General features: G+C 60.9%; 4 protein-coding genes across 4 annotated transcripts in view; 3 read left to right on the forward strand and 1 right to left on the reverse strand.

Moving 5' to 3' along the window:
- LOC140000570 (latent-transforming growth factor beta-binding protein 4-like) overlaps positions 1 to 10569 on the reverse strand; it is a 55963-nt gene extending 45394 nt beyond the window's left edge. Inside the window, 2 exon segments of the mRNA XM_072030590.1 lie at positions 10062 to 10330; positions 10388 to 10569. Coding sequence (XP_071886691.1) covers positions 10062 to 10330; positions 10388 to 10418 — 300 coding nt within the window. The 5' untranslated portion in view covers positions 10419 to 10569.
- Positions 543 to 1815, forward strand: LOC140000568 (maestro heat-like repeat-containing protein family member 7). The gene is made up of 4 exons (XM_072030588.1): positions 543 to 617; positions 777 to 900; positions 1176 to 1456; positions 1678 to 1815. The coding sequence occupies exons 1-3, from the start codon at positions 559 to 561 to the stop codon at positions 1404 to 1406; spliced, it is 414 nt and encodes a 137-aa protein (XP_071886689.1). The 5' UTR covers positions 543 to 558; the 3' UTR covers positions 1407 to 1456; positions 1678 to 1815.
- Positions 3171 to 8462, forward strand: LOC140000518 (maestro heat-like repeat-containing protein family member 7). The gene is made up of 9 exons (XM_072030448.1): positions 3171 to 3279; positions 3501 to 3655; positions 4017 to 4155; positions 4427 to 4558; positions 4737 to 4913; positions 5270 to 5425; positions 5695 to 5796; positions 6006 to 6157; positions 8447 to 8462. Exons 2-9 carry the CDS (start codon positions 3513 to 3515, stop codon positions 8460 to 8462), a joined length of 1017 nt encoding a protein of 338 aa, XP_071886549.1. The 5' UTR covers positions 3171 to 3279; positions 3501 to 3512.
- A 494-nt stretch (positions 10570 to 11063) lies between the features above and the next one.
- Positions 11064 to 13699, forward strand: LOC140000567 (potassium channel subfamily K member 6-like). Its single transcript, XM_072030587.1, has 3 exons — positions 11064 to 11325; positions 11822 to 12214; positions 13534 to 13699. The coding sequence occupies exons 1-3, from the start codon at positions 11064 to 11066 to the stop codon at positions 13680 to 13682; spliced, it is 804 nt and encodes a 267-aa protein (XP_071886688.1). The 3' UTR covers positions 13683 to 13699.
- Positions 13700 to 14306: the final 607 nt, after the last annotated feature.

The raw sequence follows: 14306 nt of genomic DNA on the forward strand, positions 1-14306 counted from the left end.
TCACCCCTGCATTCAGCCCCTCTCTGCAGCACTCTTTGCTTTCCTCCTTTCCAGGTAAGGCATGGAAACTGTGCAGAGACAAGGCCGTGGAATTCATCAGGGCGTATGTCAGAGGCACAGAAAAGGTAATGGCAGCCGCTTGCATCACAGCTGTGCTCCTGGCGCTGCCCTCCAGGGGTCCCACACAGCCCCAGACCCCTCAAGGCTTTGGTCCTGCTGGCCGTGGGTGTCCCCCTAATGCTCTGTTGGTGTCTTTGTGGCTGCCAGGACGACGAGGAGCAGAAGATGCTGTTCCTCAGCAAAATCTGCGATCTGTGCACATGTGTCACAGAGAGGGGTGTGCCAATGAACTTGCATGGCTTCTGCAGCAAACATAAGCTGGTGGAGAACATCATGGTGAGAGGATGCGCAGCGGGTTGGGGAAGGGGCAAGGCCCCCCGGCACCAGCCCCCTGGGAGGCGAGGGCTGGGGCAGCGCTGGCTCTGCTGCTGCTGGGTGCCGGCGGCTCCAAGGTCTCATCCTGCTTGTGCTCTGCAGGCGCTGCTGGAAAAGGAGCCCATGGACAGCTTGCGCACAGCATTCCGGCAGAAGGCCATGGAGACTGTCGCCCTCCTCAGGTGCGTGCCCAGCCCCTGGTGGCAATGTCCTGGTGGCCCTGAAGCTGGCAGGGAGGCTGCCCGTCCCTCCCAGGGATGCCTGGCCAAGGGAGGTCCGTGTCCTCCTTCATAAGCCTCGAGGCACTGCGTCCAACAGGCTCCTCTCTCTCTTTTCTTCAGCAAGACCGTGCCAATAGTACTGCATGGCAAAAAGAAGAGACTCCTGCGTGTGTGCTGTAAGAGCATCTTCTTTCTGCCTCCCGAGTCAGATGTGCCAGAGACAGAAGGAGCGCTCTTCACTGAGGTATGTGCTGGGTGAGGTACCGGCACCCCCAGTCCTGCTGAGCTGCTGCCTTGCTTCCCCGTGCTGACACAACCAGAGACCAGTGCAGGGCCGGGGCCCAGATTTGCTTTCCCAGCCTCGCCCCTTCCCCGACCTGATCTTGTGCTGCAGGAGGTCTGCACACAGTGGCTTTTTAGCCCCAAAGACACCCCTGAACTTCAGAGGGGCTCAGAGCCAGCTCCTGGGGGTGAGGAGGGCCACAGAAATAATTCGATGCTCTTCTGTCCTCCCTGCAGACTATGAAAGCCATGGACACCATGCTGGAGGCCTTCGTACGCAACTGTCCCAACACCAGTTTCAGCTCAGAGTTGGAGAATATGTTGAAGGTTTGGCATTTGCAAAGAATTTCCAAAGAATCCTCTCAGGTCTCATTTGCAGACCACTGTCAACCCAGCAACTTCTCTCCTCGCAGGCGCTGCTGCACTTTGCCCACTCCAAAAACCCAGCTGTGTGTGAGAGAGCTGTGAGGATGATTGAGAGGCTGAGTGCTTTCATCCTCTTGTATTTTGAGGCCGAGGTAAGGCACAACGAACCCTTCACCCTTTCCTGCATCCCAGAGCATCCTGCCACTCAGGGGTGCCTGTGAGGCAAGCCTCGATGCACGTGAGTGCCTCAGAACCGTGAATCGAGGGTCTTCGTCCCTCCTTCGCCCCTGCTCTTCCCTTCCCAGGCCGTGCTCTCTCAGGGACCGGCTCTGCCTCCACTAAGCCCTTTGTCTCTCCTCCCTTCCTCACCCAGATCACAGATGACTATGAAAACTATAGCGATGATGAGCCCACAGAGCTCTACATCCCCATCCTGGGACAGCTGCTGGGCATCCTCTTCATTTTCACCGGTGACAAAGATTCCATCAGATTCACAGCTTTAGAAACTCTTTCTCACATATACAACATCATCAGAAAAGGAAGAGGTAAGAAGGTGTGGTGGACAGCGTCCGTCTGCACAAAAACATCTACTGATATGTCTACTTGTTTTCCCCGAGTTTAGTGGGGACTGTTAGTGTTAGGTTAGAGGTTGGACTCGATGATCTTGAGGTCTCTTCCAACCTAGAAATTCTGTGATTCTGTGAGTATTGTGAAGGATTGTTTTTGTGCTTGGTGGAGGCTGCCCACGGAATTCTGCCAGGTTCCCTGGCCTCCTCTGCTCCTCACAGCAGCTTCCCGCAGCATTCTGGCTATCGTTTTCCGCAGAAGCTAGACGCTCACCTGCCGTCCAGGAGCAGTTCTCTGCTGCTGTCCTTCCCAACCCTCCCCAGATCACCTACCACGCTGTTTTGTGGTGTCCCCCAGTCTAAGCCATCGATCGATGAGCACTTCCCAAACCGCATCTTCCCCGAGGAGTGAACAGCAGAGCCAGCCGTGCATCACCAGGGATGGTGACGCCCTCCAGAATGCTCCCTGACTGTTTGCTCCCTGCCGTCTTAAAGGCAGGTGTCAGGGGGCTTCCTGCACATCCTGACCCCGAGCAGAAGGGGGTCTGTGACACGCTGCTACCCCCACGGCACCCAACGCCATTGCTTCTCCTCCTTCTGCATCATCCCTGAGGTCCCTCTTGCTCCCAGCACTCCTCACCTTGTGCTTTACATCCCTGCCCACCACTCTCCTCGCCGGGGGTCTGAGCCTCCCTCCTCAGCCATTCCTAGTGAAAGTGCTTTTCACCATTTGGCAAGCTTGTTGGCAAAGATGCTCTTCCCTACTGACTCTTCGCTGTTTCCCCCTGTTTAGAATGCATATTGAGAACGGACATGGTAAATTATGCAGTGAGACACAAGAAATTGGAGTATGCAAAACTTCCATTTTCTACAACATCAACTCCGTGTGAAATTGCCAAGGTAATGAGCTCTGGCCTTGCTGGGGATCTTGTCCGCAGCATCAGCAGGCATCTCGTGTGAGCAAAGGGGTCCAGAACTGGTGGGGCTGGCACGGCCTCACTCGCCCTGCTGAGAGGGTTCCTCTTGTCCCCAGGCTGGGGCTATGCGAAGGCTGCTCCCCTGTGTCCCGGCAGCAGCTCCAGCCCTCCTGGCCACCAGCAAGCCCTGGTTACCTGCAGGGCCAGCACTCTGGCCCCATATGCCCCATCCTCACCCCTTCCCCCGAGGGCCCTCTCTCCAGAGCCGCTCTTGCTGCTCAGCTAAGCAGCACCCTTGGGACACTCAGTGAGGCATGTCTTCGCTCCTCCTTCTTCCCACAGCGGTTTCGAGGACATCTCTTCCCTGCTGAGAGGCTGGACATCATCCTCACAGCCCTGGAAGCTTTACCAGACTCCAGCATCCATGACAAGCAGGGGGCCTGCAGCGTGCTGGACGCAGCCTTGGAGGACCCTTTCTACTGGCTGACAGATGTAAGTGGCCTGTGGCCATGGCCCTGCCCTTGAGCTCTTCCAGGCATGGTTCCTCTCTCCTTCCCTGCCTCCCTCCCTGCCTCCCTCGCACATCGGGGTCTCTTGGGCTCCAGAAGCCACCTGAAGCCAGCAGAGAGCAATGGAAGGGGCCAAAGTTTGAGTGGCAGCTGTGACAATGGCTGCTGTCTGCTGGCAACACCATTCCCACTTTGTCCCCCAAGGTGCCAACAATCATGGAGCGCATCAGGAGAAACCTGGGCAGCATCCACACGGCATCGGCGCGGCAGTGCCTGGACTCCCTGCTTCTCAAGCTGACCAACATGATGTCCAGGGAAGAAGTCGAGAACCTGCTGCAGTTCTCTCCACCACGTGACAGGTCCTGGCCTTAACATCCTTGAGGGCTTGTTCCGCGTCGGGAGATGCACCTGGAGACTCTCTGCTTGCCACACCAATGGCAAAGAGCAGGACATCCCCAAGGAGCACAGCCCTCCTTCCCACCAATGTGTTCCAGCCCTACTGGGCCAGCCAGGGCTGCAGCAGCCCAGCTGTCCAAGGCAGCCCAGAGTCCCCCTGCCCCCAGGGAACACCAGCTCAGCCCCCTCCTGCCTGCCCAGGCTGGGCCCTCAGTGCTCCCCAAGTCACAGGGGCTGCAGGACAGCCTGGGTCCTCTGGGGCTGGCCCAGTTTGTGGCCCTGCGGCTGAGGCAGCCTCACTGACAGAGTATTCTGGGCTTGCAGCACTGACCTGGCCATGTGGGAGGTGATCCTGGCCATGCCGAGGACCTTGGAGAATGTTTTAAACATCGTGTTGCAAGGCATCCCGCTGTGCCAGTGGTGCAAGGAAGTCACCGAAGACACGTGCATCCGTCGCTTGGCTGTGAGTTCCCAGATGAAACCTTGCTCCCAGCAGGGCTACGTGTGCCCCTTCAGGCACACAGGCACAGCCCTGTGCCCATCTACCCCCAAACTGCCAGCTCCCGCAGGACGTACGGACACATGGTCCCTGGGGCCGGCAAGCCCCCGTAGCTCCCCGCGCCTGGTGCCTCTTTGGTGCCAGCTGGCGCTGCCCCATCCCTGCCCAAAGGTGGGAGAAGAGGCTGCAGGGAGCCCTGCAGGCCCTGCCAGGCTCTCACTGCTCTTTCTTGCAGTTGCTGGCCCATAATTACACTCATGAGTTTGGTAACCCAGTGCACCTCCTGAGCTACCTGAGGCACCCAAGACCAGAGATGCGCTTGATGGTTCTGAAAGGGCTCTGCACCGTGTCAGAGAGCCCTAAGAAGGTGAGCGGGCCATCATCAAGCAAAGCCATGTTGGCAGCCTGGGGCTTTGCTCTTCTTCCCTCCCGTCCCTCCCCGCTGCCAGGAAGCAAGGCAGGAGGCTGGTGCTCAGGAACCAGAGCCCTTTGCCCAGGGTGGTCTCTCACTGCCTCACGGAAGGGAAATGGTGTCTTTCCTACAGGCAAGGGAAATTCAGGTCGTGCTGTCAGACATTGTGGAGGCTCTGCAGGACACCAACACAGACGTGGTGCTGAAGGCCCTGCTTGTGCTGAGAAACGTGATGGCTCATGTGGAGAGGAGGGAGGCCAGTGGCCCGGCTCTGCAGCTGGCTGAGAAGCTCCTGCCACTCTTTGACCACGTAAGTGTGCTGCGGGAGCCCGAGCCCTCAGCTGGGCCCCCTGTAACGAGGGCTGCCCTTCAGCCCGGCCCTGTGGGCAGCACTCAGGCAGGGCCTTCCCAGTCTCCTCGTCAGCCCAGGCGCTGGGGAGCTCTGCTTGGGCATGGCTGGTGCGGCTGGTGGCGAAAGTGGGGTGGCTGGCGGGCAGCCTGCGATGGCAACCGATTGCGTTGCCCTTCACGGGCACCAGGCCTTGCAGCTGCCCCTGAGCAGCTCCTCTGGGAAGGATCCAGCGCTGAAGCATCTCACAGTGCTGGGAGCTCCCTTCACATCGGCCACACTAATGCTGAAATTCCTCCTGTCCTCCTCCCTGCCAGGCGTCCAGCCAGGTGCAGGAGCACTCCATCTGCCTCTTCCAAGCCGTGGTGGAGGCTGTGCTGCGGCAAAGGAAGAAGGAAATGAAGAGGACGGTGCACAGGAGCCTTCTCCCACTCTACTTTCACATGAGAGACCAGAGTGAGAGCGTAGCAAAGGTACAGATCTCAGAGCTGAGCAGTTATGTGGGCAAGGGTGTGCTGATGCCACAGGGTTGCTCTGGGGGATCTCTGGCCGGCAGCATGAGCTGCCTCCGATGGTGGCTGTCCCGTGGCCTTGCCTTGGCCACTGAACCCAGTGCACGCTGCCCCCCACCACAGCCTCCCATAACGCGCTGGGAAAGGCTCGCAGCCCTGCCAAGAGGAGGGGACAGAGGGTCTCCTTCCCAAGGCTGTGCTGCTACCTCCCAACCTCTGCTGCTCCGCAGGCCTCTGGGGAAGCTCTCGCCGTGGCTGCAGAGTTTCTGCGATGCAAGGAGCTGAAGCGCTTGGCCCAGACAGAACAGGCGTGGAGGATCGGGGAGTGCTTGGTAAGGACCCAACTTGGTTTGCCCCAGCTGGGCAAACGCGCCCGGCCAGAGCCCGCTGCCTGCAGCCGCATCCTCGCTCCCTTCCTGCCAGCACAGAGCCCCAGGGGGCTCTTCTGCAGGCCCCTCTGCCCTCCCTGCCCCCAGGATGCTGGAGGAGACCCTGGAGAGGGTGTGCAAGCCCCGTGACCCTGCGTTCTCTCTCTCTCCAGCTGCAGCAGGACAGAGGCAGAGTAGAAGAATACCTGCAGCAGAGCCAGTCCTACCTGCAGGCCACTCAGACCCTTTTGCGACTTGAGGCCGTCAGATTCATTGGTGAGCCCAGCCCCTGGGTCCCTCTTGGGGCAGCCTTTGGCAGCCCCAGGCACTGCCCTGTTGCCCCCAGAGCCCCCCGACTGGGCCCTTGCTCCAGGGTGCAGGAGGGGGCACAGCCTGGCTGGCCAGGCCAGGGGCTGCGCTGCTGGGAGCGTGCTGGGGAGAGGGGCTCTGATGGGATCTCTGCGTCTAGGTCTTGCTGCGCGCTACTGCGAGGACCAGAGCAAGAAGAAGCTGAATGAAATCCTCAGCGGTGAGTGAGGGCAGTGGGGGGTGTGCTGGGGCTGGGGGGACAGCGGCAGAGGCCCCCGTGCCTTGCCCTGCTCCAGGGAAATGCTTCGGGGCGGAGGAGCAATGCAGCCATAGGAACGAGGGAGAGGAGACGGGGTAGCCTGTGGTGTCAGGGAATGGCCTCCCAGCCTGGAGCTGGGCAGTGCCGCTGAAAGGGTTGAGTGTCCCTGAGGAAGAGTCAGGGGAAAGGGCAGTAAGGCTGACAGAAGGTGGGAGCCTGTTGTAGAGCACGCAACCAGGACGAAGAGGGAGATGAGACAGCCTACAAGCAGCTAGGAGCAGGGTCACGATCGCTAGCCCTTGCTCTCATGGGGAAGCACAATAGCGAGAGGAAAGAGTCCAGGAGATTCCTGGAGTGTGTGAATCCTCCCAAGGGATGGAGGCAGGTGGTGAGGGAACCAGCTTGTGAAGGTGCCCCACTTGACCTGTGGTGCGCAGGTGGGGAAGGACTGGTGGCTGCATTTGGGACATTGCTGAGCAGCAGCTTTCAACGGATTCCTTTGTCCCTCCTGCTCCTCCTGGCCTGGGGAAGAGTCGAGTGGGGCTGGCATGCTCTGCAGGGGATGCCTGGGGATCTCTGCAAGGAGTGGGTTTTCATCTCTGCTCTTCTTTCTTTTGCAGTCCTCCAGCCTTCAGAGGAAGACCCGGAACCCATGGTCCGTTCCCTGGCAGTTGAAACCACCGTGAATCTGACGTCAAGGCATAAGGCAATGTCAGGACGGAGATTTCCACTGCTGTGGTGCTGCTGCTGCTAGCCCCGCAGCAGTCCTCAAAAGAGCAATATATATTTTAATAGAACTAGGTTGTTGTCTCGTTATTCCAGCAGCTCCTTCACAGTGACTCGGTGCCATGACGCTGAGCTAACTTGGAGGCCACCAAGGACCCTGAGAAGTTCCCTCTGTTCCCCTGAGAAGGCAACTTCCTTGTGAGGGGAACAGAGGGCCCTATTTGTTAGCCTGACCCTACCCGTAGGGAAGTCTGCTGCCTCCCTGGGGCTAGGGTCATGGACGTTGCCAGAAAGCTTCCCAACCTGGTTTTCCCCTCTGATTACTATCGTCTTTTGATAGTCCAGGCCGGCAGTGATACTACTGAAGATAGAAGCCTGAAGACTATCAAGCGGGACTTTAGGGGACTGGGACGGGTAGTGGATGGAGTGGGAGTTCAGGTGGTGTTTTTGTCCACCCCTACAGTGGCAGGGAGGGGTACAGAGAGGACTCACGACTCACTGGGATCCACCAACTGCAACTCCTTCTTGCTGTCCTCTGTCAAACCTCTGTTCTCTACCACTAAGCTGTCCTCTGCTGGTCTCCTGTCCTCTGCCAGGCTGCTGTCCTCTACCGGGCTGCTGCCCTTTGACAGCAAGCTGTCCTCTGCTGGGCTTCTGTCCTCTGCCGGCAAAATGTCCTCTACCGGGGTGCTGTCCTCTGCCAGCAAGCTGTCCTCTGCTGGCCGGTTGCTGCCCTCAGAAGACCAGGTCTCCTGCCAGGCCAGCCTGGGCTGCCTGGGGGGCATGCCTCCCTCCTCATCAGATTCAGAAGGAGCCTCTGGAGTGGGAGAGTTCTCAAATAGAAAACGGAGGCTCCTTCGGGCAGGCGTGGGCTATGCTCGGGGACTCCTCGAAGGCCCAGTGCTCCTGCCCTGTCCGTCACTGCCGTGCACCGACGCTGAGGGTCCGAGCCACAGCTGCAGTCATATAAGGCGGACCCCTGGGGTGTCACCAAGGGAGGTCACCAAGGGTCCCATGTGACACGTGCCTGGGCTGGATGGGCCCCACCGGGCGCTGTAAGTTCGTGGGCGACACCAAGCTGGGCAAGGGGATCTGGACAGGCTGGATCAACGGGCCGCATCCAGCTGCGTGGCATTCAAGGCCAAATGCTGGGTTCCACACTTGGAATCATACAATATCCTGAGTTGGAAGGGGGCAGACCTGAAGGGATGAAAGACACGGTCTCCCGATGCCTCTTGAGCAGAAGGCCTTTATTGCCATTTTTCTCTGCTACATATACTTTCCCCGTAACCACTTGCGCTGTCCACACGCCTGAATCAGTCGTACAATTCATTAGAGACCCTCAGCCACGCGCCTCAAGCCAGCCAGCAATTGACCACTGCGCAAAGCTCATCTTTAATGCTGTAGCCAAGTTAATTTATCTCCACCTTGTTCAAGTTTTTGTTACTAATGCCTAGTAAAAAAAGGGGCTTTAGGGCTTTGGGGCGACTACTTAAAGGATCAGGGGCACAGGTTGTGTTTGCCTCTGTCCTTCCGATAGGGGGGATCGATGCTGACTGTTGCAGGAAGCACGGCCGAAAGCACGACAGACACCAGTAGAGTCAGATCATGCTCCATTTTATTGCCCGAATAGCCTAACTTTTATAGAGAACTTAACAGGGGTGGACAGTGTTTCACACAAGGTTATTGGTCAAAAGCACTCAGACAAACAACTGCAAGAAAACAACCCCACTTGCAAGAAAACAACCTCCTTGTGATTAGCAGTCACATAGACCTTGTCCTTGAAGCCAGCTACTGGTAACGATATTTTTCTGAGTTCCTCAATTGGGCGATGTGGGAACACTGTCATGGGAACTTCTCATAGTTGCCCTGGTAGCTTGGTTTGCTCAGCTACAGCAAGCCATGGGATTTTTGCTGTTTCAAGAAATCCCTCAACAGCTGACAAGCAGACTCATCACATTAACACGTAGCTTCGGGACTGGTGCAACTGGTAGAACTTTGGGCTTGCTGATCATGGGAGGGTCTATGTGACACTGGCCTGCTACCACCAGATGAGATGCGCCTCCCTGTAGTGGTTTTACCTGGCAAGGTTTTGGTAGCACGGGGCCATAGGAGTGGCTTTTGTGAGAAGGATCTGGAAGCTGCCCCATGTTTGCTAAGGGCCCCTCTGCTGACCAGAGCTGAGCCAATAAGTCACAGAATCACAGAATCACAGAATTTCTAGGTTGGAAGAGACCTCAAGATCATCGAGTCCAACCTCTGACCTAACGCCAACAGTCCCCACTAAACCATATCCCTAAGCTCTACATCTAAACGTCTTTTAAAGACTTCCAGGGATGGTGACTCCACCACTTCCCTGGGCAGCCTGTTCCAGTGCCTAACAACCCTTTCGGTAAAGAAGTTCTTCCTAAGATCCAACCTAAAACTCCCCTGGCGCAACTTTAGCCCATTCCTCCTCATCCTGTCATCAGGCACGTGGGAGAACAGGCCAACCCCCACCTCACTACAGCCTCCTTTAAGGTATCTGTAGAGAGCGATAAGGTCGCCCCTGAGCCTCCTCTTCTCCAGGCTGAACAAGCCCAGCTCCCTCAGCCGCTCCTCGTAGGACTTGTTCTCCAGGCCCCTCACCAGCTTCGTCGCCCTTCTCTGGACCTGCTCAAGCACCTCCATGTCCTTCTTGTAGCGAGGGACCCAAAACTGAACACAGTACTCGAGGTGCGGCCTCACCAGAGCCGAGTACAGCCCCCCGTAGCCACCCATAGCCCCCCGTAGCCCCCAATAGCCCCCCATAGCACCCTAGAGCCCCCTATAGCCCCCCTAGCCCCATATAGCCCCCTGTAGCCCCCCGCAGCCCCCTATAGCCCCCCACAGCCCCCCGCCGCCCCCCCCCACCCCCCCCAATTCTCCCCCCACCCCCCCTTATCCCGCTCCTCACGTTCCGGTCCACGATGTCCCGGCCCTGGCTGGCCAAGCTGCTGCCGTAGGCGGCGGCCAGGCTGGACACGGGCTCGGCCAGGAAGGCGGCGGCGGGGGGGGGCAGGCGGGATGCGGAGGACGCCGGGGGGGCCGCCGGGGGGGCCCCGTAGGCCCGGGCCGGGCCGTGGGGGGGGGAGGGGGGGGCGGCCCCGCCGCTGGTGTCGTCGAAGAGCGGCCGCGGCTCCGCCATCCGCGGAGGGGCCGGGCCCGGGCCGCGGCGCTTGGGGGCTGCGGGGAGAGGAGAGGGGGGGTCGGGGGAGGGGGGGGGCGCCGGGGGGTCCGCACCGAGCCCCGCCGCCGCTCCCGGGGGCTCCATGGCGCTTCCGCTTCCGGTCACGTGAGGAGCGCGGGAGGAAGCTGTTGGCGGAGCGGCGGGGCGGGGCCGGAAGTGGCGGTTGCCATGGGGACGGGCGCGCGGGGCCGTGACGTCAGCAAGGGTGTGATGTCAGCAAGGCCACCGTGCCACCAAGGTGATGACGTCACCAAGGCCACCACGTCACCAAAGCCATGATGGCAACCAAAGCCATGACGTCACCAAGGCCACCATGTCCCCAGGGCCACCACGTCCCCATAGCCCCCATGGCCCCATAGCCCCCACGGCCCCATATCCACCATGTCCCCAGCGCCATCTTATCCCCAAGGCCACCACGTCCCCAAGGCCGCACGGTGGCCGTGGTGGCCCTAGGGCTGTCCCTGAGGTGTCGTGGCCATTTCCTGGCCACGGCGGCCATCTTGTCCCCAAGGCCACCACGTCCCCAGGGCTACCACTTCCCCAAGACCACCATGTCCCCAGATCCACCACATCCCTGTTGCCACCACATCTCCGTGGCCACCACGTCCCCAAGGCCACACGGTGGCCGTGGTGGCCCTAGGGCTGTCCCTGAGGTGTCGTGGCCATTTCCTGGCCACAGCGGCCATCTTGTCCCCAAGGCCACCATGTCCCCATGGCCACCACATCCCCATGGCCACCATGTCTCCGTGGCCACCATGTCCCCAGGATGACCATGTCCCCATATCCACCATGTCCCCATGGCCACCACGTCCCCAAGGCCACACGGTGGCCCAGGGGGGGCTGCTGCTGCTGGGCACCCTGGGGCTCTGGGTGCTGGAGGGGGGGGCGCGGACCCTCGGGACCCCCCCCGGGACCCTCAACGCCTCCGGGACCCCGCGGTGGGACCTGGCCTCCGCCTTCTTCTTCTCCACCACCCTGCTCACCACTGTGGGTAAGGAGCCCCCCCGCCCCCAAATCGGGACCCCCCCTCCGAATTGGGACCCTCCTAAAGAACCCCATGGGCACCAGGACCCCCCCAAGGGCATTGAGACCCCCGGGACCCCCATGAACCCCAGGACCCCCATGAGCACCAATTCCCCCAGGACGCCTCTGAGCACCAGGCCCCCCCGGGACCCCCCCAAGAACACCGGGACCCCCATGAACACCAGGACCCCCGTGGGCACCAGGACCCTCCATGGCCCCCCATAGGCACCGAGCCCCCTGAGAACCTCAGGACCCCCATGGGTTTTGGGACCCCCTTTAGCACTGGGACCCCCAGGCCCCCCCCCAGCCCCACCAGGACCCCCCCAGCCCACAGAGCCCCCCAGTTCGCCCAGGACCCCCATCACCACCAAGCCCCCAACCTCCCCCCACCACCCCCAGGGGTCCCCCCTCCCCTTTCACTTACCGGGGGGGGTCCCCCCCCTAAATTTCCCCCCCCCCCCCAGGCTACGGCCCCGTGGCCCCCCTGTCCCCGGGGGGCAAAGCCTTCTGCTTGGCCTACGCGGCGCTGGGCGTCCCCTTCACGGTGTTGACGTTGGCGGTGGTGGCCCGGTGGCTTTCGGTGCCGGTCACCCGGTGGCCCCGGCGCTACCTGAGGACGCGGTGGGGTTGGAGCCCCCGGGGGGCCGCCGGGCTCCATTTGGGGCTGCTGGCGGGGGCGGTGGCGGGGGGCTTCGTGCTGCTGCCTGCCGCCGCCCTGTGGGCCCTGGGGGGCTCCGGGAGCTTCTTGGACGCCGTCTTCTTCTGCGGCATGGCCGTCACCACCGTGGGGCTGGGGGACGCGGCGGGGGCACCGGAGGGGCAGCCCCCGCGCCACCTCTACCGGGTGGCCTTGGCCGGTGAGCGGGGGCGGGGGTTAGGGGGGGGTGTTGGGGTGGGGGGCGTTGGGGTTTGGGGATCTGGGGTTGGGGTTATGTGGGGGTTGGGGCTATGTGGTTGGGGTCTTCTTGGTGGGGGGGGTCTTCATTGGGGTGGGGTCTTTATGGTGGTGGGGTCTTCATGGTTGGGGTCTTCATGGTTGGTGTCTCCATGGTTGGGGTTTAGGTGGTTGGGGTCCTCATGGTTGGGGTCTTCATGGTGGTTGGATCTTCGTGGTTGGGGGTCTTCATGGTTGGGTTCTCCATGGTGGTTGGGGTCTTCATGGTTGGGGTCTTTATCGTTGGGGTCTTCATGGTTGGGGTCTTCATGGTTGGGGTCTCCATGGTTGGGGTTTAGATGGTTGGGGTCTTCATGGTTGGGGTCTTCATGGTTGGGGTCTTCATGGTTGGGGTCTCCATGGTTGGGGTTTAGATGGTTGGGGTCTTCATGGTTGGGATCTTCGTGGTTGGGGTCTTCGTGGTTGGGGTCTCCATTGGGGTGGTGTCTTTATGGTGGTTGGGTCTCCATGGTTGGGGTCTCCATGGTGGTTGGGTCTCCACTGGGGCGCGGTCTCCATTGGGGTGGGGCCTTCATGGTTGGGGTCTTCGTGGTTGGGGTCTTCGTGGTTGGGGGACTTCATGGTTGGGGTCTCTATGGTGGTTGGGTTCTCCATGGTTGGGGTCTCCGTGGTTGGGGTCTAGATGGTTGGGGTCTTCATGGTTGGGGTCTTTATGGTTGGGGTCTTCATGGTTGGGGTCTTCATGGTTGGGGTCTCCATGGTTGGGGTTTAGATGGTTGGGGTCTTCATGGTTGGGATCTTCGTGGTTGGGGTCTTCGTGGTTGGGGTCTCCATTGGGGTGGTGTCTTTATGGTGGTTGGGTCTCCATGGTTGGGGTCTCCATGGTGGTTGGGTCTCCACTGGGGCGCGGTCTCCATTGGGGTGGGGTCTTCATGGTTGGGGTCTTCGTGGTTGGGGTCTTCGTGGTTGGGGGACTTCATGGTTGGGGTCTCTATGGTGGTTGGGTTCTCCATGGTTGGGGTGTCCGTGGTTGGGGTCTCCATTGGGGTGGGGTCTTTCTGGTGGTGTCTTTATGGTGGTTGGGGTCTTCATGGTTGGGGTCTCCATGGTGGTTGGGTCTCCATTGGGGTGGGGTCTTCATGGTGGCGGGGTCTTCATGGATGGGGTCACCATGGCGGATTGGGTCTTCATTGGGGGGGGGTCTCCATGGGGATCTCTCCATGGGGTGGGGGTCTCCACGGGGGGGTGGGGGTCTCTGACCGCTGTGTCCCCCCCCCCCAGCCTACCTGCTGCTGGGGGTGACGGCGGCGCTGCTGCTGCTGGCGGCCTTCCAGCAGCTGCTGGAGCTGCACGGGGTCAGCGCCGCGCTGCGCCCCCCCCCGGACCCCCCCGAGGAGGACGGGGGGCTGCTGGACGAGGGGGGGCAATAAACGGGGGGCTCGAAGCGCGACGGGCTCGCTGTGGTCACTGGGGGGGGTTGGGGGTCCCAGATGCATGGGGGGGGGGGTCCCAGACACATGGGGGGGGTCCCAGACACATGGGGGGGGGTCCCAGGTCCAATAGGGGGGTTCCCGGTCCCATTGAAGGGTCACAGACCCATGGGGGGGGGGGGGGGGGTCACAGCACCATTGGGGTGGGGATCCTGATCCCATTGGGGGGGGTCCCCAAACCCATGGAGGGGTCCCAGACACATGGGGGGCTCCCAGTCCCATTGGGGGGGGCAGACACATTGAGGGGGGGAGCAGATACATGGGGGGGGTCTCAGTCCCACTGGGGGGGGTCCCAAACCCATAGAGGGGTCCCAGTCCCAAGTAGAGGGGTCCAGACTCATGAGGGGGGGGTCCCATTTGGGGTCCCAGTCCCTGTGACACCACAGCCCCCCCCCCACCCGACCCTATTAGGATGAAAGAACTCCCCCCCCCCCAGCTCATTTTATAGAAAACCTTTATTCTGTAAAAATTGGGGGGGAAGTGAGGGGGGGCTCACATGGACGGGGGGGGAGGGAGCGGGGGGCCGGGCACCCCCATGGGCACCCCCAGGAGCCCCCCCCCCAC

Source organism: Anas platyrhynchos, chromosome W, assembly GCF_047663525.1.
Source record: "Anas platyrhynchos isolate ZD024472 breed Pekin duck chromosome W, IASCAAS_PekinDuck_T2T, whole genome shotgun sequence".
NCBI classification, from domain to species: domain Eukaryota; kingdom Metazoa; phylum Chordata; class Aves; order Anseriformes; family Anatidae; genus Anas; species Anas platyrhynchos.

Bases quoted from the DNA above. Each gene is read 5' to 3' on its own strand.
- LOC140000567 (XM_072030587.1), top strand. From the start codon at position 11,064: ATGGCCACCATGTCTCCGTGGCCACCATGTCCCCAGGATGACCATGTC. The intron at 11,326-11,821 runs GTAAGGAGCCCC...CCCCCCCCCCAG, and splicing joins CACCCTGCTCACCACTGTGG to GCTACGGCCCCGTGGCCCCC. The intron at 12,215-13,533 runs GTGAGCGGGGGC...CCCCCCCCCCAG, and splicing joins CTACCGGGTGGCCTTGGCCG to CCTACCTGCTGCTGGGGGTG.
- LOC140000518 (XM_072030448.1), top strand. From the start codon at position 3,513: ATGGAGCGCATCAGGAGAAACCTGGGCAGCATCCACACGGCATCGGCG. The intron at 3,656-4,016 runs GTCCTGGCCTTA...CTGGGCTTGCAG, and splicing joins TTCTCTCCACCACGTGACAG to CACTGACCTGGCCATGTGGG. The intron at 5,797-6,005 runs GTAAGGACCCAA...CTCTCTCTCCAG, and splicing joins GGAGGATCGGGGAGTGCTTG to CTGCAGCAGGACAGAGGCAG.
- LOC140000568 (XM_072030588.1), top strand. From the start codon at position 559: ATGGACAGCTTGCGCACAGCATTCCGGCAGAAGGCCATGGAGACTGTC. The intron at 618-776 runs GTGCGTGCCCAG...TCTTTTCTTCAG, and splicing joins GAGACTGTCGCCCTCCTCAG to CAAGACCGTGCCAATAGTAC. The intron at 901-1,175 runs GTATGTGCTGGG...TCCTCCCTGCAG, and splicing joins AAGGAGCGCTCTTCACTGAG to ACTATGAAAGCCATGGACAC.